The sequence below is a fragment of the Mobula hypostoma genome, chromosome 1 (genome assembly GCF_963921235.1).
Source record: "Mobula hypostoma chromosome 1, sMobHyp1.1, whole genome shotgun sequence".
In the NCBI taxonomy this organism is placed as follows: domain Eukaryota; kingdom Metazoa; phylum Chordata; class Chondrichthyes; order Myliobatiformes; family Myliobatidae; genus Mobula; species Mobula hypostoma.
The window spans coordinates 213,389,009-213,413,646 of NC_086097.1; the positions used below are offsets into that span (position 1 = coordinate 213,389,009).

Consider the following 24,638-nt stretch of genomic DNA (forward strand, 5'->3'; position numbering starts at 1 on the left):
GCTCCATTATGTGAATGTTTTGTAGCTTATTCTCATGAAATTGGTTTGAAACAACCAATCTCTCTGAAAGTCTAGGTTTATAACATCTATAGACTGTCACCTATCCATCCTTTTAATCTTTTCAAACTTCAGTTTGTAAGGAATGACCAACATTATAAATTCAATGTTGGCTCTAATTAACTGAGTATCAAGATGTATGGTAATGCTATATTACCAAACCTTAATGATGTTTTCCTTTCTCATCTTTCCTAACAGTAAAATTTCTACTTTGAATTAACTGGTTATATTGAATCAAGAAAATTTTGGAAACTTGTATTTCCAAAGTTCTTATCCACTGTAAAGTGCTGGGATGAAAATCTGTCCCAAGAACAGCTATTCTTTAGCACTTTTATTTATTTAATTTTGATGAATCACTGTTCCCATTTCAACATTTTTCAAAGTCTGTAGTGCTATCCTCTCCCTTTCCTGTAAATGATGGCGCAAAGTAATTATTCAACACTTATTTCCTTATTTCGTTTACAATATTATTAATCCTTTATTAAAGGTCCTTTCCTCTGGTAAACATTTTTGCTTTTGAGTTTTGTAAGTTTTTTCATTTTGTAATCATTTTGGTTCCTTTTTATATTTTTCATAATCATCAGTGTCTGTTCTGTTTTTGCATTGTTTTCTCTCTTGTTTAACCTCTTCAATTATGCCATGTAGAACACGTCACTTTTGCCAAAAACTGGTTCTGCATTGACCCTGTTGTTTCTGTCTACTGGCAAATATGCTAGCTTCTATCCTATGAAGTTGGCCACGCCTAAGTATTGAATCTTTGTAAAGATTTTGAGATTATTTTGAATAAACATATTGTCTCTATTAGAGAAACATTGTGTACTATTATGTGTAAACAAAATATGGTTCATTGCAATACAAAATCTAATGTGACTAGTTCTCTTGCAGATTTTGGAACACATTGCAAAAATCTGCAATCACTGACACCTGTAATGCGCTGTTTTTCAGGGAAGTTGGTCCGCTTATTTTGATTAATAAACTACCCTTGTCTTGCATTTGTCTAATTTCTGAATCCAGTCTGCCACTTCACATGCACCAAGGAGGGATAAGTACAGCTACTAGATATTCTAAACTAAGTATGATGGTCTGTACTAATTTGGCCCATGAAGTCTTTTCATTTCCTGTATATTTCTTAAAAATCTGTCATTTCAGAAGTAATTAGAGCCTTCATAACCAATGCTTCCCTTTCTCTCACCCCTCCCCAACCATTTGCCTTTTTTCCCTGTGGGTGTTATAATCTGGGATGTTTTGGTTTTGACCATCAGTTTGCTACCAGGTCTCAGATGGCTGCTAGGATGCTGTCTCAGTTGAATTTATACTAGCAAGCCAATCAGTTTGTTCTTTCCACTTTGTGTAAAATATACTTATTTGGTGCAGTCTCTATTTGGTCTGATCTGATTACTTACTCTGATATTTTCTGTCTCTGGTTTTGTTACTTTCCATCCTTGGAGCTTTTCCTCAAATTGCTGCTGGAATATACTTTCAGAAAATGAGCATACTCCCCCCTCTTCCCCCCCATTGCTTTGATCCCCCATCATTTTCCAGTGTTCCATTGCCTCTCTTTTACTCTTTGCACATCTGAGAAAATTGTTAGTATCCTCTTGTATATTATTGCTTGTATATTATACCTTCATATTTCATCTTTTCTCTCCTTATGGATTTGTTTAGGTGCCTTCTGTTGATTTTTACAAGATTCCCAATTGTCTACTTCCCACAAATTTTTTATAGGCCCTCTCTTTTGCTTTTAGGCTGTCTTAGACTTTCCTTGTCACGATGGATGCCTCATCCTCATCCATGCCCATAATACTTAATTTTTTAGGATATATTTATCCTGTGCCTTCTGAATTCCCCCAAGAAACTCCAGCCATTGGTGTTCTGTCATCATCTCAAATAGTTTCTCCTTCCAGTCTCCTCTCACACTTCTGAAAATCGAGATATATCAGCATTATAGTGGAATAACAGGGAATTAATCTTCACCCTCTCAAACTGCAGGGTGAATTCTATCATATTAATATCACTGACTCCTAAGGGCTCTTTTACCTTAAGCTCCCTTATCAAATCTGATTCATTTCACAACACCCCATCCAGAATTGCATTTTCTGTTTGTGGGCTCAACTACAAGCTGCTCTGAAAAGCCATCTCATATACATTCTACAAATTCCCCATCTTGGGATCATGCATCAGCCGGATTTTTCCAATCTATCTGCATATTGAAATCCCCCATGACTATTGTAACATTGCCTTTATTGTATGTTTCTTCTATCTGCCTGTCCTTTTGATACAATGTGAATCCTTGTATGTTAAGCTCCCAACTCTGATCTTTCAGCCCTGACTCAGTGATGGCCACAAACTCCTACCTGCCAATCTCTGATTCCACTACAGTATCATATACCTTAATTTTGTACATTCAAATATAACGCCCTCAGTCCTGTATTCAATCACCCTTTTTGGTTTTACACCCATGTTACACTCATCTTGCTGACTAATATTTTGCCCTATCATCTGCCTGCCCTTGATCTCGGATTTGTCAAATAAGCTTCTAAATATCTGATTTTAAGATTAATATTAATCAAACCAGCAAGCAGTGGAACACTGGGAGGAGTTTTAATGGCAGGCAGCTTTAAATGTCTGTTGTCCTGTTTCTTATTTGGCCAAATAACTAGCTGATGAGTAAGCAGGTTGAGTTAGCAGTTAAAAAACTTGTATACTTTTTAATTGTTTGTCTCCACCTTATTGGGTGGTGATCTAATGTAAGAATTGGCATTTTATGAATTGACTCAATTTGGGTGTCAGAATATAATCACTTGATTTTAATTGGATGAAGAATTGTGTACCCAGCTATGTGAAAACATGGCATGAAGCAGCGGGAATACATAGAATAGCTTAATTTATAATAGAATCCTAAAATGAGAATACTCAGTAATGTAAGCTGCAGCTCTGGGAAAAGAAAAAGTCAAAGTTTTAGGCTGAAAACTGACAGAACTGAATGGCTTAATTGATGTTCAGTCCTATTACAGCTGAAGGTCCATTGCAAATTTCAGTAGTTTCTGATGTTTGCTGAATATCTGTGTTTTTAAAAAAAAAGTTAATTATGCTATTGAAATATTTGAATATTGAATCTTTTGGGGTTCAGGTTGCAGTAAAATACTACCTTTGGAGGCATGGGAAGTTATGTAAAATGCATTGAAGATGACCTTGTACTTGAATTTTAATAGAAATATGGAGCAGAAACAGTTTTGTGAACATCTGCTAAAGAAAAGGAACTCTGGTGTTCCTGCCATCAAAAGGGTTAGCTATGGAAAACAAATGAGTAGCAAGTTTACTTTCAGCTGTGACACCACAGCACAGATTCGCCGTAAGTATAAATTGATTGTCATTGCATTAATTAAAAAAGTGCTGATCATAACATTTAGTAGGAAAGTTACATCCAAAATTACTAGGTGTAGGATAGTCATTTTGGTAAAATTTTATTCTTGGGGTTTAAAGCAATGAAATCTGCACCTGAATGTCTTTACTGGATTTACTACCCTGAAGGTGGCAGTATAAATGGACATTTTGTTCAGATTTTCACAATGCCTGTTTGGGTTCTCTAGAATAAAAAGACCCATTAATATACAAAACCCATTAAAATGGTTGGCAAGAGCTAAATGTGTATTTGTTTTCAATTTTTGCTTCAGTTTCTCTCTTCCTGATTCTTCTCCTAAAGTTGAGTTATGCTGGATTTAGGCCTTAATTTGCTATCTTTTTTGAAGGATGAACTGTCCAGACTTTCTGCTATTTCTTCATTGTTCAAACTTGATGTCGAAGTTTAGCCTTTTAGCTTTTGTTTGCACTGTCTAACTTATGACACCAGAGGAAAGGAAGCAGAGTTTGAGATGAACACTTAATTCTTGCCAAACATTTTAGTGTGCTACGTAAAAGAAAATCCAAACACATTGTGAATATCAGCATAATATACTGCCACCTTCAGGGTAGTAAATCCAGTATGCGTATTCAAACACAAATGTCAAAACTTCAGTCTTCAAGAGCATGAAATATCATGAAATGATATCCCATCACAAATATCTAATCTTCCTCAAATGGAAGCCCGGAACACTTCAAATCCATTCAAAAATAAACGATTAGTACTTCAGGGTAAACAGACCGGATAAGGGGTCATGGGTTCAAGCTGATGAAATTTCAGACCTATGTATCAAAGTTCTTGCAACAGGTGACAAACATTTGATAATTTGAATCTTATAGAGGTGAAGAAAAGTAAACATTTATGGTTAGTTGGTGAAGAACCCACCATTGTGATCTTTAATTTTAAAAACTTTAAAATTTTCCTCCGCACAGTTTACTGTTGCAACTTTTGTATTACTATATTATCCCAAATATAGTGAGTATATCAATGCCAAATGTATATATGACTGGAAGTATTACTGATTTGTCTTTCCTTTTTCCTCAAGGCAGTTTGACATGTTGCACAGACATTTGCTGGTGACCAGTATTTTGAAATGTGATAATTTGCTTGAAAGTAAATCAGAATTGGGCATCACTGAAGCTAGTTTGGAGGGACCTTGGTATCCTTATACACAAATCACTAGTAGTTAATATGTGGATGTAGCAAAGAGTTTGGTGAGCAAATAGACTGTTGTCCTCTACTGAATGGAAGAGAAAAGCCAGATTGCAATTATGCAGTGCCCTATTGAGGCTGTATCTAGGTATTGTATGCAGGGCTAACTTCCCCACCTGAAGAAAATATACTTATAATTTAACCAACCATTTTCTATCTTTCTGCTCTGAAAGTTTACCAGGTTGATTCAAGTTGGCATGTCTTTATGAGGAGAGATGAAGCAGACTGGGCCTATACTGTCTTGAGTTTGAGAACAAGTGAATGATTTCATTGAAGCGTACAAAATGGAATGGAACTGATGTTTCCCCTGCCTCAGGAGATTAGAACCAGAGGTTCCAAATAAGGAGTTAGCAAGTTGAGATCAATGAGGAGAAATGTCTTCACCTGGAGATTATTGAAGCTTGGGAAATATTTACCTGAGAAGTCTGAAAATTCAGTTGCCGACTATATTCAAGACTGATGCATTTTGAAATGTTTGAAGGAATAATAAAGAATATTAGTACAGCAATGATATTGTTGATCATGCGATCCAAATGGGCTACCTCTGCCAATTCTGATTATTATGCATTATACCTATATGGTCAGAAGTTGTGATGTTGACAGACTTTAATATTGTCTCTTTTTACTTATACTCAAAATCCAGCATTGATATTCTATGTTTTCACTTGAGTACCAACTAGCAATGCAGAGTACTCAAGAAGTTGGGATTTTTTTTTGTTTGTTTGTGACAGATGTGGAATACTAGCTTTGTACCTTTTTATGTTAGGTTGCTTTGCTAAATGGACAGAAATATAGGATGGAGGTCCTCGTGCTGAGTTCCAACATCATTGAGCAATATTAAGGTTAATATGACAATAATGGGGTAATCAAAAATGATGTCTGTGGTTGTGCAGTGCTTATCAGCATTTTAAGCCTGTGTAGGTGTATTATTATTTATAATTCTCTTGGGTATTGCTAGTGAGGTCCCTACCCTGTGTCCTTCAGGGCAGTGCTGAGCCTCCACCTGGAATCAGTGTCCTGATGCTGAAGGTGCTCCCTCAAAGCCATTGACTTCAGCAAAGGACTCTATTTAATTCTGGGTCAGAATTGTGTAATACAAAAATTCTTTCTTTTATCGAAGATGTGAACCCATCACAGTCTTACTCGAGATTTCTCTGCTGATAATGGCTTGTACTGAAGCAAGAATATTCTTTTCCTTTTTATTTTTTTAGCAGGAAGTGACCAAGGCATCATCAGTTCAGTTGATAATTAAAAATATATCAGTTGGGCAAAGAAGTGTAATGAGCATCCCAAACCATTGCTCCCAAAACTTCACTAATCCATAAATCTCATTAGTCTTTGGCCATGCCAGTCTTCAACTAAGTGCTGCGAAAATGATTTGGAAAGTCCTAAACATATGAGTACATTATGTAAATAACTTTAACCCTCTTTCTGCTTCCAGTTTCCAAGGGGCTTTTTCTCTTCTTTTGCCCTTACCTGTTCCATCTTTTTCTTGATTTCCTCAGTTGGGGTGGCTTTATTTCAGGTAGCATTTCATCAGTCTCCTGCTAATCTAATCCTGTTGGATTACATTTTGGTTTCTGTAAGCAGTTTTGTGTTGTAACTTGTCAGCTGAAATCAACTGGAGTCAATAGAACTGGCTAGATGCTGTAGTCATTTTCTACTCCTGTGGGATATTGATACCCTCAATTTATGTTAACTTCACATTCATTGTGTGCTTGCTTCATTGTCATAACTTGTTGAATTTACACAAGAATAGGACAGCACAGAAGTGCGGCAGGTATTGCTATTCTGTGGTTTTAATCTTGAGTACCAGTGTTGTCATTTTGCAGGGTTTTTTTTCCCTCTGCAACTTTGTAGGTTGTTCTCCTCTCCCCCCGCCCCCCCAACCCCCGGGTGTCTGGTTTACCACTATGTGCCAAAGATGTGCTGATTGGTGTGTTAATTAGCTGCTGTAAATTATCCATAATAGCTCATGGGCAAATCAGGAGACAAATTGATAGCCAGGTTACGTGGACATGATTGTGGGAATGGAATGAATAGATTTATTTGAGAACAAGCAGGCTTGATGGAATGAATGATGTATGTTGTAAATTAGTTAGTATATGAATATGGTAGATTGTCAATTTTTAATGTGATTTGGGGTGGGCAGGGAAGGTTAAATGGCCCAACTTCCTCCTCAGTGATCTCGGGTTTGCCTCCACACTAGCCATGAATCTTTTGACATTTGTACCTTTGTTTTATGTATCCGATTGATTCCTCTTGCCTTTTCACAGCCTTCCTTAATTTTAACTGAATTTGTGGACCAAATACATATTTTAAGTCTGGTTTTGTAGAAAAATGTAAAATATATATGATATTGGGTGAATTGTAATGATTGTGTTTTGGCTTGATTTCCTATTTTTCAGTAAATAATTTCAATGCTATTGGTAGAACTAGAAGTTTGTACCAGTGGAGAAAGACTTGGAAATCTATATTCTATTTGGAATGGAGGAAGCAGGGGGAAAACTTGGTGTCTCTTTCACTTTGTGATCAAAGCTAGGAGAACATCGATTTAAGTGATATAATTAAAAGGGAGTTATACTCATCCAGAGGATGGTTGAGGCTTGGAACTCTCTGGTAAGCCAGAAACCCTCATCATGTCTGAATAGTACTTGGAGCTGCAATTGGAGATCAAATGCTAGAAGTGGGATTTGACTAGGTAATTCATTACTTCATTAGTAAATATTATGGATGGATTAGTTTTGTTTTTTTTTTCTGATTTTAGAAGCCATGTGGTTATTTCTATAATGAGGAACCAGATAATGATGTCATTACTTTACATTTCATCTAGTTTTGTAGAGTTGGAAACTGCTGTCTCCTTGAACAAGAAAAGAAGTAAAGGAAAAATATTAAACTTCTGTAGAATCATGATTTCTCTAAAATAAATTCTTTGTGATAGTTAACTTTGCCTCTCAGCAGCTGAGTTGAGGCCAGGCAAGCTCTTCTATAGCTTCCACCAAAGGCAGTCTGCACTTGTTGCCAGGTGTTCAAGAACAACTTTTATGCATTTTGTCCTTGATGCCACCACCTTAATAGTTTCACTGTCTGCCTTGTGTTTGAAATGTTTGATTTTGGCTCCCGTGATGTAGTTTAGATGGTCTGGTAGGTGTTTTCAATTGAAGTCCATTCCCACTCTGCGGTGCAGTATAATGGTTCAACATCCTTTTTCATTAAATGGAAGGAGATAACAGTTTACTAGTTTCAGTAGCATATCTATGGATTGGAATAAGGTTCATTTGGACTTTCCCTCAAAGGTAAGTTCCTACAATTATATTTTGGGGGCAGGACCCAAGTGGAAGCTATAACCAAGCAATTCTCAGGGACAGGGTATGTCCAAATAACAGGTTAGCCTGTGCTTGCATATACAATGGGGATAAATGTACAGAGAGATAATTAGATTTGAAGAACTTAATTATTAAAGAACTCTGTTTTGTTCTAAAAGATTAGAACAGAGGTTTTTTCTCATGTATGAGAAGTCTTGTGCTGATACTTCTTGAGATTTGCTTTTCGTGTTAGTAAATTTCAGTCTGTTTCTGTGTCCGTCTGTTGGGCCTTATTTGTAATTTTATTGCACTGGTGTGTATAAATTCAATAGTTTTCAAAGCAGTGTATGTTTTATTGCCTATTAATTGCTGCCAGCAAAAGGAATGGGGAAATTTTGTATTTTTGTGGAGTTGGACTAAAATGAAATTGATATTAGTGTAAAATGAATAAATGAATCTCTGGCAATTTACTGCCAAAATTCATATTGCTACCCTTCTGCTGCTAGGAAGAACTGTAGATTCAAATAGTGTTAATTCTCTGACAATGCTTGATGCTGCTATTTGCAATATTTAACATAAAATTAACCTGTAAAGCATTCCAGTGATGCACTACAGTTGAGTAGCTATATCAAAGTAAATTTATTGCAGTACATCACAAATTTATCTTTTTTTGTGTACTTCTGAATCATTTACCAAATTGATATTAACTTTAAATGCTGTTATCTTCAGTTCTTGCATTGCAATCTTTTTGATGTGGAAAGTACAAAACAATGTTTAGAACTTGATACTTGGAGTAATTGGCAGATTTTATCCATTTTTATGGGGAAATAGTATAAAATTGTTAATGCTTTTATATTGCCAATTCTGACATCTAACTTGTTGGTGAGTTCTTGAAGTCTGTCTAGTCATAGTCATAGAGCACTACAGCACAGAAACAGGCCTATTAGCTAACCTAGTCCATATGACCTGATTTTTTTAACCTAGTTCCATCTATCTGCACCCAGACAATGTCCCTCTGAACAGCTCCCATCTACGTACCTATCCAAACTTACCTTAAATTAAACCCACATCTGCCACTTCTGCTGGCAGCTCGTTCCACACCTGAGTTTCCCCTCAGATTCCCCTAAGAATTTCACCTTTCGCCTGTGACCTCAAATACTAGTCTTGCCCAACTGGAGGGGAGAAAACCAGCATGCAGTCACTCTATATATCTCATGATTTTGTATACGTCTAAGATTTCTTCTCATTCTCTTGTGCTCCAGAGAATAAAGTCTTAATCCATTCAACCTTTTTCTGCAGTTTTCCAAGCTTGTTGATATTCTTCCTGTAGGTAGGTGGCCATAATACTCTAAATTCAGCCTCACCAATCTCTTGTACAACTTCATCATAACAGTCCAACCCCTGTATAGTGTTCTGATTGATGAAGGCCAGTGTGCTCAAAGCTCTCTTTACAGCACCATCTACCTGTGATGCCAGCTTCAAGGAATTACTGATCTGTATTCCCAGATCCCTTTGTTATATTATACTCAGTGCCCCTACTGTTCACTAAGTCTTACCCTGCTTTGTCCTCTCAAAGTGCAACACCTTACAATTTTCTACATTAAATTCCATCTGCCATTTTTTCCAGCACATTTTTCCAGTTGGTCAATTTTATGCTGCAAGCTTTGAGAGCCTTCCTCTGTCCACTATGCCCCCAGTCTTGGTGTCATCCACAAATTTGCTGATCTAGTTTACCATCCAGATTGTTGACATAGATGACAAAGAACAATGGACCCAGTGCAAATCCCTGCAGCACTAGTCACAGGCATCTAGTCAGAGAGGCAACCATCTACTCCCACTAAGCCAATACCAGGCAACTTAATCTTCTGGACCAGCCCACGTGCGACTTTATCAAAGGCCTTGCTGAAGTCAATGTAGACAACGTACAGCACCTTTCCTTCATGAAGCTTCTTGGTAATGTACATGGAAAACAAGATTAGTTAGACATGTCCTACCACTTGCATTACAAATAATGCACCCCTCTCCTTCTCTTTCATGTCTAAAATATCAGTACCCCAGAACATTCAGTTGCCAATTCTGTCCTTCCTGCAACCAAGTCTCACTAATAGCTCTAACATTGAAATTCTACATACTAATCCATGCTCTTAAGTACGTATGCAATACCTACAAATCTCCTTGCATTGAAATGGATGCATCTCAGAGAACATTAGCCCCACCTTGCTCAAAAATCAGTCGATTTCTGTGTTGAGGGTTAACATCTACTTTCCCTGTACTCACACCACCTGCTGCCTTGCCACTTTGGTTCCCACTCCCGTGCAACTCTAGTTTAAGCTCTCTCCTCCCCCGCCCCCCAGAGCAGCACCAGCAAATCCTCCCACAAGGACATTGGTCCTCCTCCAGTTCAGATGTTGGTCCTTGATTTAATAAGTTATCCCTTATCTATTATCATACTACTCTTAAGTTCCTACATGTCTATATATTAACCAAGATTAAGTTGTTACTTAGTTGTATCTTAAAATGAAAATGCATAATTCAGTAAAAATATAGGAATAAGCACATATAATACTGAGTTGTTGAGTGTCTCCTTTTTCTGTTTTTGGATTTCCAATGACTGCACTTTTTTTGATTTGCATACTATAGAATTTGTCCTTGCCACATACTATAATAACACTGTATATGCAACTCTACCTTAGTAGAGAGTCAAAATTTATACTATAGTTTAATAAGCATACTTAAGGTGCCTTGAAAAAGTATTCAACCCTGTAGCTACTTTCACATTTTACTCTTCTCATTTTCCAAGTTTAAAATATGTTGAAGTAGGATATTTATGAGCTGATCTACAAAATATTGTGCATATCAAACTAAAAGAAAAATTTCAAAACCTGTGAACAATTAGCTAAAAATGAAAACCAAAATTGAGGCCAAAAAAGTATTCACCCCCTTTATAATTACTATGCTAACTTTCTTTGGGTGCAATATAAAGTATTACCTTGCCAACTTACCCAATTTGTTAATGTAGAAAATTGGAGAATCACCTGCTTTCAATGAATCATAAGAATAAATATATCCCCCCCCGCCCCCCGTAAGGTCCAACAGAATGATAGATTTTCAACAGACGAAACCAAAATGAAGACAAAAGAACAGTCAAGACAAGTCTGGGAAATAATAGAGAAGCACAAATCTGGGGAAAGGTACAAGACCATCTCAAAGGCACTGAACCTACCTTGGAGCTCAGTGCAGTCCATTGCGAAAAAGTGGAAAACAACATGAAACCACAAAACTTTCTAGGCCAGGATGCCCCTCTAAACTTAGCCACCAGAGAAGAATGACACTTGTAAGAGAGGCTATTATGCTGAGTCACTCTGAGTGAGCTGCAGAAATCAGTGGCTGCAATTGGAGATGAAGTTCATGGCTCCACAGAAACTAAGGCCTTGCACAAAAAGGGCATTTGTGGAGAGTGTCAAGGAAGAAGCCTTGGCTATATATATATATTTTTTTAAAAGTATATCCTTGTGTGCAAAGCCACTGCAAAGTGTCACTTAGAAGATACCTATAAAGGTGTGGAAGAAGGTTTTGTTGGATGAGACTTAAGTGGAACTTTAGTCCATGTAGAGTAAATCTAATACTGTACATCAGCCAGGTAACGGCATTGTGCTGTAGGAATGCTTTTCAGTAGCAGGGACTGGAAATCTGGTCAGGATTGATGGGAAGATGAATGCTGAATACAGATTCTGGATGATAACCTACTAACCCGTGGCAGAAAGCTTAAACTGGGGAGGAAGTTCATTTTTCAGCAGGATAAAGATGCAACCATGGAATGGCTTTAAAAAATTGATATCCTTGAGTGGTCCAGTCAGTCCTGACGTTAACCTAATCCAACATCTCTGGCAAGACCTCAAGACTGCTGTCTCCCACTTCTCCCCAACTAATCTGGCACAGCTTGAGTAATCTTGCAAGGAGGAGTGGGCAAATCTTGCTCCATCACATTGTACAAAAATTATGGAGACCAAAAAGGCTTCTGGCTGTAATAGCTATGAGAGGTGGTTCACCTAAGTACCAAGCAAAGGGAAATGAATACTTGTGAACTGACATATTTTAGTTTTTGAATTTTTAGTTTTTTGTGCTTTACAATTTTCCTTGCTACTGTGAAAAAGGAGCATGTGATTCACAAACAAAGGTTCGCAGTTAAATTGATCAAAACCATGATTTTAAAGCTCATTTACGTGGGCTGGGAATACTACTTCAAAGCACTGTAAATATTCTAAAAGGCCAGTAGTTTCATTGGAAAGTATGCACCAAAGATGCATACAAAGCAAGAAATAATATTGCTGCAATCCTGTTTCTTTGTACAATACATTTATTACATGGATTTAACAGATTTTGTTACAGGCATTGAAAAATACAATACTTAAATACTATTGTCAATTGTGTAGTTTTAGAAGTAGAAACTGCAGGTACAGAAAATCTGAAATAAAGTCAAAATGCTGGCGATAATCAGGTCAGTTGAGAGAAATAAAGTTAACTTTTAATACTGATAATCTATCATAAAACTGAAATGCTCTGTATTTTCTGCATTTTCTATTTTAACGAGGTTTGGAGCATTCAGGAAAAAATACCTGAAATTGAAGAGAAGGAAATGAAGTAGTAATCCAATGTTGCTCTATGAATGAAATTAAATGTAGGCTGAATTTTTTAGTGGAATATTTTGGACACCCTCCCAAGACTATGGTCAACATGCTCCTAGAAGACAGCGGTACGGCTGATGTAGATGAACTGAATACACTGATGAGGGAGAAGTGGAGAATCCGTCATTGTGCCTGACGCAGGCCCCCTAGGCCTGAGTCGACGTAGTAGTAATAGTAGTAGTAGAATGCACTGGTACATTGTTTAATTTAATGAGTCTGTAATCTAGACTAGGGCTTGTGATTTTGAAACAAATTACGTCTCATCGGGGTGGGGGGGGTTGATTTAAATTGAGTTAAATGGGAGCAAAAAGATAGTAATAGTGACTAAGAAACTGTCTCTTTTTTAAGAAAAAATGCATCCTGTTCAAGTAGAGCTGGCAAAATGGTTGGCTTCACTGCATACTAAAGGAAAATTTGAAATGTTGGCAGATTGAATTCTGTATTTTTGGAAGGAATTTTGCTCTTGCATCTGTTGGTCTCTGTGTGACCTTAGACCCACTGAAATGTGATTCACAGTTAACTGCTCTGACAATTTTTTAAGGCCTTTTTGAAATTGGTAATATTAGTTAGCTTTGCCAGTGGCACCTACAGCCCAAGAATTAAAGACATTGAGCTGAGGGTTGTCAGAATTTTTGCTTAAACATTATCTTCTTTGCCATCAGGATTAGTTGAACCAGTCAGCTATACTCATCAGCATTTCTCCTTGTGAACTCAGTCCTGTTGCGTACTTGACAGCGCTTAATATACTGCCTCATTTGTGGCTATTGTCCTTGCATGAATTCAATGATTCTACTTGTATGGCTGCAGATTTCCAAAGCTATTTTGAACCTACCTGCTAAAACTACTCAGATTAGCTCATATTAGTTTTGGTGGTTGTAGGAAGGGATTGTTTCTTCAGCATTGGAGCAACGCTTCTCAGAAATGGGTTGCTGTCAGGATTGTAGCAAATTTGGACTTGCAGGTAATGGAAGAGAGTTGCAAGCCCCACTTAATGCCACACAATTGAAGAAATATGGTAAATGCTTGTGAAGAAATCATAAGGAGAGGTGCACTCTGCGTTGTTTAAACTAAGGAGGCAAGGTTATCTACGAGTTTTATCATCAACTTTGTAATTTCCACTCACAATCTAACCAGTTGGGCTGTGGAATTTGCTCAACCAGTCAATTGGGTTATGGTTAATCTTTCATCAAAGACTTCTAAGACTTCTCAATGCGTGATGTCTACAAGGAATTTATTGGTGGTAATCTGAAAAGGGTGCTCTACCAGTGGAGTGGAAAAAGTGTTCAACCCTATATGGCCTACCTCAAATTTTATGTCTGTACACAGGTATTGATGGATCTAATGGAAGTTTGTATAACTAGCGTAACTTGTGGAATTAAAATTAATATTTGCATAAATGTCCATTGTAAAATTACAAGCTTTTGTGTTTTTTTAATATAAAGTACTTCTAAGCTTTGGTCCTGCCCCCTAAGGGCATGTTTTTCTATCCATGCCAATGATTCCTCTTAATACCTTGACATTAAATAACCTGTTTAATCTCTCCTTCATAATTTAAATCCAGTTGCCTTTGTTCTAAAAAATTTATATTGCACTCCTTCCTCTTCTTGGCAAAAATAGGAAAACAGATTATTATCTGAATGGTGGCCGATTAGGAAAAGGGGAGGTGCAACGAGACCTGGGTGTCATTATACACCAGTCATTGAAAGTGGGCATGCAGGTACAGCAGGCGATGAAAAAGGCAAATGGTATGCTGGCATTTATAGCGAGAGGATTCGAGTACAGGAGCAGGGAGGTACCACTGCAGTTGTACAAGGCCTTGGTGAGACTGCACCTGGAGTATTGTGTGCAGTTTTGGTCCCCTAATCTGAGGAAAGACATCCTTGCCATAGAGGGAGTACAAAGAAGGTTCACCAGATTGATTCCTGGGATGGCAGGACTTTCATATGAAGAAAGACTGGATGAACTGGGCTTGTACTCGTTGGAATTTAGAAAATTGAGGGGGGGTCTGATTGAAACGTATAAAATCCTAAAGGGATTGGACAGGCTAGATGCAGGAAGATTGTTCCCGATGTTGGGGAAGTCCAGAACGAGGGGTCACAGTTTGAGGATAAAGGGGAAGCCTTTTAGGACCGAGATTAGGAAAAACTTCTTCACACAGAGAGTGGTGAATCTGTGGAATTCTCTGCCACAGGAAACAGTTGAGGCCAGTTCATTGGCTATATTTAAGAGGGAGTTAGATATGGCCTTTGTGGCTATGGGGGTCAGGGGGTATGGAGGGAAGGCTGGTGCAGGGTTCTGAGTTGGATGATCAGCCATGATCATAATAAATGTTGGTGCAGGCTCGAAGGGCCGAATGGCCTACTCCTGTACCTATTTTCTATGTTTCTTAAGGCCAATATATCCTTTAGAATATGCTCATATCTGATCACTAAACTTATAGTCCAACTTAATTTTTACATTCCTGTAGCACAGCTATATGTATTGTTCTTTGTGTTCATTTTTAGTTGGTACACATTGATGATATTTTCATCTGTGTTCATAAATTTCTTATCTCTTCCCATTTAGGAAATGCACAGTGGATAATTTAATGTTCATAATTGGTGAGAATTTGAGGGACCAATGAAAATTGATGCAAACCACCTTTTATCATTTTGACATGTTGACTCTCTTGCCCATCATCGTTATTCTGTCTCCTGTCACTCAGTGTAATTTTCTAAACATGCCAATTTTTTCATCATTAACAGTGGCTTTAGCATAAATTAATAACCAATTGTGAGGAACTTTATCAATGTATTTTGAAATTTCTTTTAAATAGCTCTATAAACATTCATTGGTCTGCCACTGTCTGGCACTTTAGACAGTTCTTCAGAAACTCATTAGTCTTATGTATGATCTATCCTTCCAAAATTACACTGGGTGTCTCTGATAGTTCACCTAAGTACCGTAAGTACCTGACAACACCTGTTAGGCTAACTGATCTAATTCCCTTCCTTTTTCCCTCTATACACAAGAGAATGGATTAAAAAGGGTTCTGAGTTGGATGATCAGCCATGATCATAATAAATGGCGGTGCAGGCTCGAAGGGCCGAATGGCCTACTCCTGCACCTATTTTCTATGTTTCTATGTTTCTAAAATAGTGCAATGGCAGATACATTGAATAATTACTTTACACCTGTGTTCTCAGTAGAAAAATAAATGACTGACAACACAAAGAATGTAAAATTAAATAAGGGTTAAAACTGATTTGTGAAATAAAGACATCCACAGCGGTTGGAAAGCATGGTGATGAGAGCATTACTGATCAACACACTAAAGTTCTCAATTTGCTTTTACAGTGGACAAAGTACACATAACTTCACAATTAAGGACAAAACTGTTTTGTATTGTCATGCCAGCACAATTGAATCTTATATAGACTAGTCTGGAAGGTTAGGTTGCATAAATAGCCGACTGCATACAAAATTGGTGTGGCGATAGTGGAGGTTGTTTTCAGATTAGATGCTTGTGACCATTGGTATGCTGCAGTGAGTAGTGCTAGATTCAACTGTTGTTCCTCATCTATGTTAACTATTTGGGCAAGAATGTAGTTAGTAGATTGCAGATGACACTAAAATTGAAGATATAGTGGTCAGAGAAGAAAGTTACTTAAGTTTACAACAGGATTGAGATGAACTAAGGAAGTGGACTCAGGAATTGTAGATGACATTTCACTTGGACAAATGTGAAATGATGCATTTTGTAAGTTAAAATGGGAGAGAACTTGCACAGTAAATGAAAGATCCCTGATGAGTGTTGTGGAACAGAAAGGGGTATAATGGCATAGCGCCATGAAAGTGGCAACATGGGTAAACCGGGTGGTGAAGAAGCCTTTGGCATGCATGCATTCATTGATCAAGGCTTTAAGTACAGACTGGAACGTCATGTCTTGTCGGGTGTTGGTGAGCCTGCACTTTGAGTATTGGTTGCTGCTGTGAATGCCTGCCAATAGGAAGTATGCTGGAAAGAGTGCACACATGCTTCAAGAGGATGTTACTGAGACTGGAGAGCTTGAGTTATAGGAAGACTACATAGCTGAGGTTTTTCCTCAGAGGGTAGGAAATTGAAGATGACAGAAACAGAGGTATACAAAGGTCATGAGAGGCCTAAATAAGCTGAATGGTCACAGTCTTTTTCCCAGGGTGGAGAGGTCTCTGCCAAAGGAGGTGTAAGGTGCTCCTTCCTCCACTAGCCTGCAGGTCACCCTTGGACAAGGTGCAGTACTTGCTTAGGGGTCATCTGAAGCGATGGGAGCAGATGGCAGACAGTCACCTATCACAAGTCCTGGTTATGCACCCAGTGACAGCAGGTAGACCTACTCTGAAGAGTATTCATAATGGTTGGCGGGTCACCCGTCTTGTAAAGACACTGCCCAGAAGAAGGCGATGGCAAACCACCTCTGTAGAAAAATTTGCCAAGAACAGTCATGGTAATGAGACCATGATCGCCCACGTCATACAACATGACACATGATGATTGAGTCTAAAGTTAGAGGACATAGACTTAAGGGTCGATGGAGAAAATTTAAGGACAACTTGGAGCACGTTTATCCAGACAAAGGGTGGGTTTGTCGAATGAACTGCTAGAGGAATTAGGTGAAGCTGGTATATTTGCATTTAAATCACATTTAGACAGGTACAGAGTTGGGGGGGGGTGGGTTAAAGGCCAAATGTGAGACTGGTTCAGTTTGGCATCTTAGATGGCATGGATAAGGGTCTGTTTTTGTGCTGTTTGATTATGGGTATAACATTTGCATAAGCTAATGGGAATATAGCCTTAAACATATGTAGTTTTTAGTTATACGAAGTTGTCTTGTATTTTCGGATTGTTTGCATTTTGATTATAATACATTGTTGCACTGAATTTTTACCTATTGACTTAATTGACCTGGTTTAAGTGTGAACAGGAAGTTTGATTAGACTGGCAAGCATCAGATGTGAATCTTGCAATTTCTGCAGAATTTAAGCCAAATACATCAGTTGTAGCTTAACATTCCCCTGTTCTTGACTAAAACTTTGTCTTTACTTCCTGAGATCTCGTACTGTCAGGGAATTTCCCCACAAACAACATATTAACAAGTTTTATGTTAGAAATAAAAACCATGACTTCTCATATCTATATCAAGTTTAAGTTTAATTATCATTCAACCATACACATGAATACAACCATATGAAACAACATTCCTCTGGGGCTAAGGTGAAAATCAGTTGCACACAGCACATATAGCACGTAATTATGTTAGCAGAATAACATGGCTACAAAAATGTGTATATAAAAAATAATAAGCCCAAGTTCATGAGTGTCATGGCTTGTAGATTGATGGTGCATGGATGTAGGTACATGGAGCTTAGAAAAATAGAGGGCTATGGGTAACCCTAGGTAATTTCAAAGGTAAGGACATATTCGGCACAGCTTTGTGTGCTGTAGGTTTTCTGTGATGTCCTGGAGCCAAGTTTCTGTAGGGTAAGCCAGTAGCAGTTGCTTATTTCACACAGGTGCAACTGCAGACGCAGACAAATGTAATCCAGCTTGTCTTCCACCGAACAAACACTGGAGAGCGGTTCTAGTGTCTCCTTCTCCAATGGCTACAAGAGGTGACCCTGAGGCAGGAGGATCTTGTCTGCTCAAAAACAGAGGTGATGCAGCTCCTCCGTTGTCGATCTCAGCAATAAACCAGTGAATCTGACTTGCAGTACTCTACATCACAAGACTCTGTTGGACACTGGTAATTGCAACAAAAGCATCCAAGACAATCACTCCCACCATCCATTGATCAAGCACCACCTCCAATGCCTTCTTCCCTGGGTGTCTGAAGCAGGTTGCAACATTTTGCACAAGTCCAGCGCCACTGCTATCCAGCAACTGACTAGTGGGGTAGACCTGCAGTAGTTGGAGTTCTATATATCCAGCAGTGTAAAAAAGGATGTAAAGGCTAAACAATTACACTTTTGTTTGGACCCAGAGAGGCTGCTGCATCCCAGTGTGCCACCATCGTACTGAAAGTACATTTCTGCATGTAATGGTAACTTAAGAGCAGTGCATAAAGTGATTTTTGTTATAGCCTGGTTGGATAGATTTATCTGAATTTGACGATTGAAATATCTTTGTGTTAGAATTTAAGTTTGTAAAATAAATTTGCTGCCTATGAAACAGCTGGTGCCATGGAAATACGATTTCAGTTTGCAGTTCAATTATTCAGCAACAGCAATGTTGTCTATAGTTTGCGGCAAGTGATACTGATGTTTGTCCTTTGTGTACACTCAGTAGCCACTTTATTAGGTATACCTGTACAGTTAATGGAAATTTCTGATCACCCTTCATGTGGCAGCAACTCAGTGCATAAGAATGTGCCAAAATGGTCGAGGTTCAGTTGTTGTTCAGACCAGACATCAGAATGGGGGGAAGAAATGTCACCTAAGTGATTGTGGAATGATTGTTGGTGCTAGATGGGGTAGTTTGAGTCTTTCAGAAACTGCTGATTTCCTAGAATTTCCAAACACAGCACTCGTTAGAGTTTAGAGAATAGTGTGAAAAACAAAAAATATCCAGTGAGTAGTAGTTCTGTGGGTGAAAATGCCTTGTTAATGAGAAAGATCAGAGGAGAATGACCAGACTGGCTCAAGCTGACAGGAAGGCAACAGCAACTCAAATAGCCACGAGTTACCACAGTGGTCTGCATAAGAGCATCTCTGAATGCACATTATGTTGAACCTTGAAGTGGATGGGCTTCTACAGCAGCAGAAGAGCACACCGGGTACCTAATAAAGTAGCCACTGGGTGTATACTATTTCAATGCCCAATATGTAGACTCCATATGTTTTTACTGGGAAGGGTCAAGGGCTGCTAATTATATTTATGACATTCCATGAACCGGTCAGTGAGTTTTAATATTGTGTGAATGAGTCAAGATTAAAAACATTTTAGAACTGATATTTTTTGTTATATGTTGGGCAGATTTTTTTTTGTATTCAAGAAAGGTCCAGTAAAGAAAGTTGAATTGGTTTCTCCCTGGAAAAGTAAGGCCCAGGGGCATTTGATTACTGTGAAGGGGTGGGGATGTGGGGATGATGAAGTGGATGCAGTTGTACAAATTCTAGAAATGCACAACTGCCCTTAGTATACCAGCCCAGTTTGTGGTCAAAGTGGCATCCCTATGTTAGGTCTGTTTTTTTTTGTATCAATTACAATATAACTAGCCAGAAAAAGGCCACTCTTAACAATAGCCAGCGGCCTATGAAAGCCAGTTTACAGTGGTGACCTTCATCCACTTATGTCCTCTGGCACTCATCCTGTCTTTGTACTGCCATCTATTCATGGAAGGTAAGTAGCTCTCTATCGTGTAAGCTGTACTCGGCAATAAAAAAGCAGATAAATTATTTTCCACCGCAGTAGGCACTTGGAGCGAATAATTTGAAATGTGGTGAGTTTAAGGGAAACTTATTTGAGTTTGAGCCCTGTGAAAGTGTGGGACTGCCCTTTAAAACAGATGATTAAAACCTCTTGAAAACTATTTGGTACACAATGAAATAATTGGTTTGTTGCACAAACTAAGAAGAACATTGTTGACAGTGAATTGTGGTTTTTTTTCCCCTGTGCCTCAGCATGTAGACATTGGGCTCCACCCCTTAGTGCCCTAGTAATTTAGTCTCTGCTTTATAAACAAATATAATTGCCTGGAGATCTGTTGGTGCAGGGCTGTCACTAGAATATGGTAGTGAAATTACCTCCACCCTTCCCTCTATCCACTTTATGCATTGCACTGGCATATTAAAATACTTTGTATGAATAATGAGCTGAAGTGAGCCTCTGCTTTTTGGTCATTTTTCACCCTTGAATCTTCCAGCCCTGTTTTCTAGATTTGTACTTATTTTTCTATGTGCTGCCATTCTCCTCCAGTAGAAGTGATTAAGCATAATTGCACTTGAATATAAAGAAATAGGTCAGTCCGGGCAGATGGTTCTGAAGCTGTTTTGTTTCATGCTGTGCAATTGTACTTGTGAATGTCATAGCAGACCAGAATGCTCTGAAATGATGTTGAGCAATGTACAGTGTCAAATTGAGAGATGGTGCTCTTGTTCAAACTCGTGGTAAAGTATTTAGAAAACCAGGGTGTTTGTCAGCCCTATCCTTGTTGATAAGAAAAGGGGAAAAGGTGATTAGTGGAATAAGTAGAAGAAGCGTTTGACTGTTCAAGAAATTGTTTGATTCATTGAAGTGGTTCTACAAGTACCAGCTTGGCTCTGAGATTGCAAATGTTTTATAAAACAAAGCTAAAAGGACTAATTGGATCATGTTTTTGAATTCTCTGTGGTCTAACGGGTTAGCTATAGTTGTGACTTAGTAGATGTTAGCAATCACTAATAAATGGTCATCTTGTTCAGATTTATCTAAATGGTATAGTAGTAGTTAAAGAGTAATAGGCCAGAGACTCCAGATGGAGCACGCTTGCACTTAGTCACAAATGGAGCTTGTTACATCACTGATAATCTGTTTGCCTGGAGGTGAGTGATGAACCCTGTGGCTGTGCTTCCTTTGTTCAGATCATTTCAAAAATATGGCCTGGAATCTGAAATCCATTATGTTGACTAATTATAAAATCATCTGTATGGGGAGCATGCTTATTCTCTTTATTTATCTAAATAACCTGTCAAATATTCACAAGTGAAATACCTTCAATCTAATTGTGGTGCTAACTATTGTATACATTTAATTAGAACAAAGTGCATGGTTGCAAAGGATGAATTTAGATAAATATTTCAGTCAATTAGCATTCTAAACTTTGTGTGGGTCATGCATATATGTTGTAGACTTGATATTTGTGGCATGTGTTCCACAAATTTTCATTAAAAATGTAACCATGTAGAGTGGTTAAATTTTATCACCAATAATTCTGCTTGCATTTCTAAACATAGGACTGATGAGGTTAAAGTCACAGTGGAAGAGGTTGGAACATTTTCTAGGCATTACTGTAGCAGATGGAGTACTCTGCTGTTTTCATACAGCTGCTTGCCTGGTGTGGTGGCAGCTGCTTTGGCTGCAATTTTTGTTCTTTTGTTTTGCAACCAAGAATGTAGAGCTGAGGAGTGTAATGAAGAACTAATTAATGGGCCAGGTTACTGTTTTCATTAGTTTTGAAATTATATACGATGCTTCTAGTAGAAATTACATGTAAAAGAAAGCTACTCAGTACACTCAGTTTTCTTTCTAAAAAGTTTTAAGTTTTGGGTCTACTTTGTGTCAGGAAGGGGTCATTTTAACACTGCCTTAATGATTGTCTGTTTGTGTCACGTTATTCATTCCATTTGTCCCCAATTTTATTTTATTTTCATTTTCTCCCTAGGACCTCTATCCAGACTTTGCCTGATACTGAATTGTCCAAAAGAATTAAGGAAATATGGAGTGACATGCAGGAGATTAGTCATAGGATTTAAGGCTTTCAGGACGTACACCTCGAAGGGAAGCAAGTGAGGTGAAACAGAATAGTTCACTTTTTGTGCCACTAGGAGAGCTACAAACACAAGGAAGATGGCAGATCCTGGTATGCTGAGTTTGTTTGGTGATGATGGGAACATTTTCAGTGAAGGGCTTGAAGGTCTTGGAGAATGTGGTTTCTCAGAGAATCCAGTGAATGCTCTTGGGCAACAACTACCAATGGATCAAGGATTTGGCTCCATGCAGTCTCCCCTCCATCATCCCCCACCTACTCAGACTCAAACTAAGCTGACTCATTATGATCATTTTGGTCCGTTTGAACAGCAGAAAATTCATCTAGTAGATCAGCCTAACCGAATGATTGGTAATACTCCTGGGAATGGCATGGCATCGCCTCATTCACAATACCACAATCCCTCAGTTCCACCAGTCCCTCACAGTGGAGCTCAGATGGGAGTATACCCAACTATGCAGAATGAAAGGTGTGGACAGCAGTTTGTGGACAGCAGTTCCATGTGGGGACCACGAGCTGTCCCAGTGCCAGACCAGACCCGACCTGCCTTCCAGCAACAGCAGCAACAACAGCCACCACCTCAGGGGCAAGCACATGCTCAACATATGCAACAGATGGGGAATTACCTGACGCGTAGTGATTATTCTTTGCAACAGCACAACCAGCCTCAGCAGCAGAGGGTGAACCAATTCACTCAGGCACAAGAGGCACTTAGTCAGGGAAATCCTTTCATGGGAACTTCAGGGCCAGGTCACTTATCCCGCATGCCACAGCAAACTCCCAACATAGGCCCTTCCTTGCGTCATACTCCGTCACAGCAATACCACCCCCACCCCCCTCCACCTAATACTCTCCATGGGGATTCCATTGCTCACAGTCCAAGATTTTCCCCTAGTCCTTCTCAGCAAGCCAGTAGCAGGCAGCAGAACTTAAATTTTACTTCACGTAGCCAGGCAGTACCTTCACAGTCTGTAAGTAGCTCAGGGCAGTATTCACAATATCCTTATAGTAACATTAATCAGGGATTAGTTAACAGTAATACAGGGATCAATCAAAACCTAGGCCTTAATAATAACCCATCTGTGAATCAGGCAATACCCCGCTATCCAAATACTGTTGGATTCCCAGCTGGAACCAGCCAAGGATTAATGCACCAGCAGCCTATACATCCAAGTGGTCCACTTAACCAAATTAACGCACAAACTATGCACCCAACACAGTCTCAGGGAACATATGCTTCTCCATCTCCAATGTCACCTATGAAAGCTATGAATAACCCAGCTGGTACCCCTCCACCACAGGTTAGGCCAGGCAGTGCTGGAATGCAGCTTGAAGTTGGAAGCTATCCAAACATGTCCCTTCCGCAACAACCACATCAGTCCCCAGGTACCATGGGACTTGGACAGAGGAGCATGGGTCCCAGAAGCATTCAGACACCACAGTACATGAGCCCTTCTGTGCCACGGGATATTGGGAGCCTTCCAAGACCAGTCGGTGCTTTGGGTCCCAGTGGGAATCATACAGATCAGGTGATGCAGGAACGCATCATGTCTGGCCAACAGCACCCAAATCAGCCTTTTCAGCCTCAGTTGCCAACTTGTCCACCAGTGAAACAACATCCAACGGTGCACCATCAAACTTCTCCTTCACCTCATCAGCATCAGCCATGGGTACAGTCACAGCATTCATCACCCAAGGCTACTTCGCAGCAGGTGTCTGCCCAGCATCAGGTGAGTGATCTGTCTGAATTATGTCAGTTGTGAGTAACCAAAATGTGCTTCTTTGATGCATGTTATTGGCTGTTAAAGTATAAAAGCTTATCAATATATCTGTTAATGTTTTGGCATGGGGTTGCAAGTGAATTAATGTAATTATCAACTGTTTGAAATTTTCATTTGCATACTGCTGACATTAATGTTTTACAATCAATTGAAGAAAATCTACATGTTAATGTGTTGTTGAAATGGGGAAGCTTAGTTCAGTGTGGAAATCCCCAGGTTAATTAAGTGATCCAGTAACTAGGATAGTGAGGACTCTGCAACAGTATTCAACAATGTTCTTGATCTGTGGTTATATCTCTGCTGTTGGTATTGTTCATATCCCTCTTTACAATGTAATGTTAAGCTATTCTTTTGAAGCTTACAATTGATGCTTTACCTATTTACTGTTGAAATCTCCTCCTCACTACTCTTCATATATAGCTTTCCTGGAAGGCATCTTGCTCATCCATTTCTGCGGGTTCTTCTATCTCACTCGGAAACTTGTTACTTATACCCTCAATTTGTTTCTCATATTAGCTTTTGGCTCAACTTAAATTTCATCAGTCTTGTGCATTGTGCTTATTTCCTTCGAGCTATTTTCCTGAGGAAAAATGATCAATTTATTACTCAATCTCCAACCTTCTCTTTCCTTTGAAATTCTTCTATGCATTGTAACTTTGAGTGGTGTTCCATGATATTCTGCTAGCCTATTCAATCTGTTTGCAATTGCATTGCGT

The 24,638-nt window shown here is 38.7% G+C and overlaps 1 protein-coding gene across 4 annotated transcripts in view; it reads left to right on the plus strand.

The window, feature by feature from the left end:
• Nucleotides 1–24,638, plus strand: part of chd7 (chromodomain helicase DNA binding protein 7) — a 236,865-nt gene that overhangs the window by 11,794 nt on the left and 200,433 nt on the right. For all 4 annotated transcript variants that reach the window (XM_063064050.1, XM_063064060.1, XM_063064079.1 and 1 more), the window contains exon 2: nucleotides 22,037–23,871. In XM_063064050.1, the coding sequence (XP_062920120.1) occupies nucleotides 22,222–23,871 (1,650 nt within the window). In that variant the 5' untranslated portion in view covers nucleotides 22,037–22,221. The remainder of the gene's footprint in view (nucleotides 1–22,036; nucleotides 23,872–24,638) is intronic.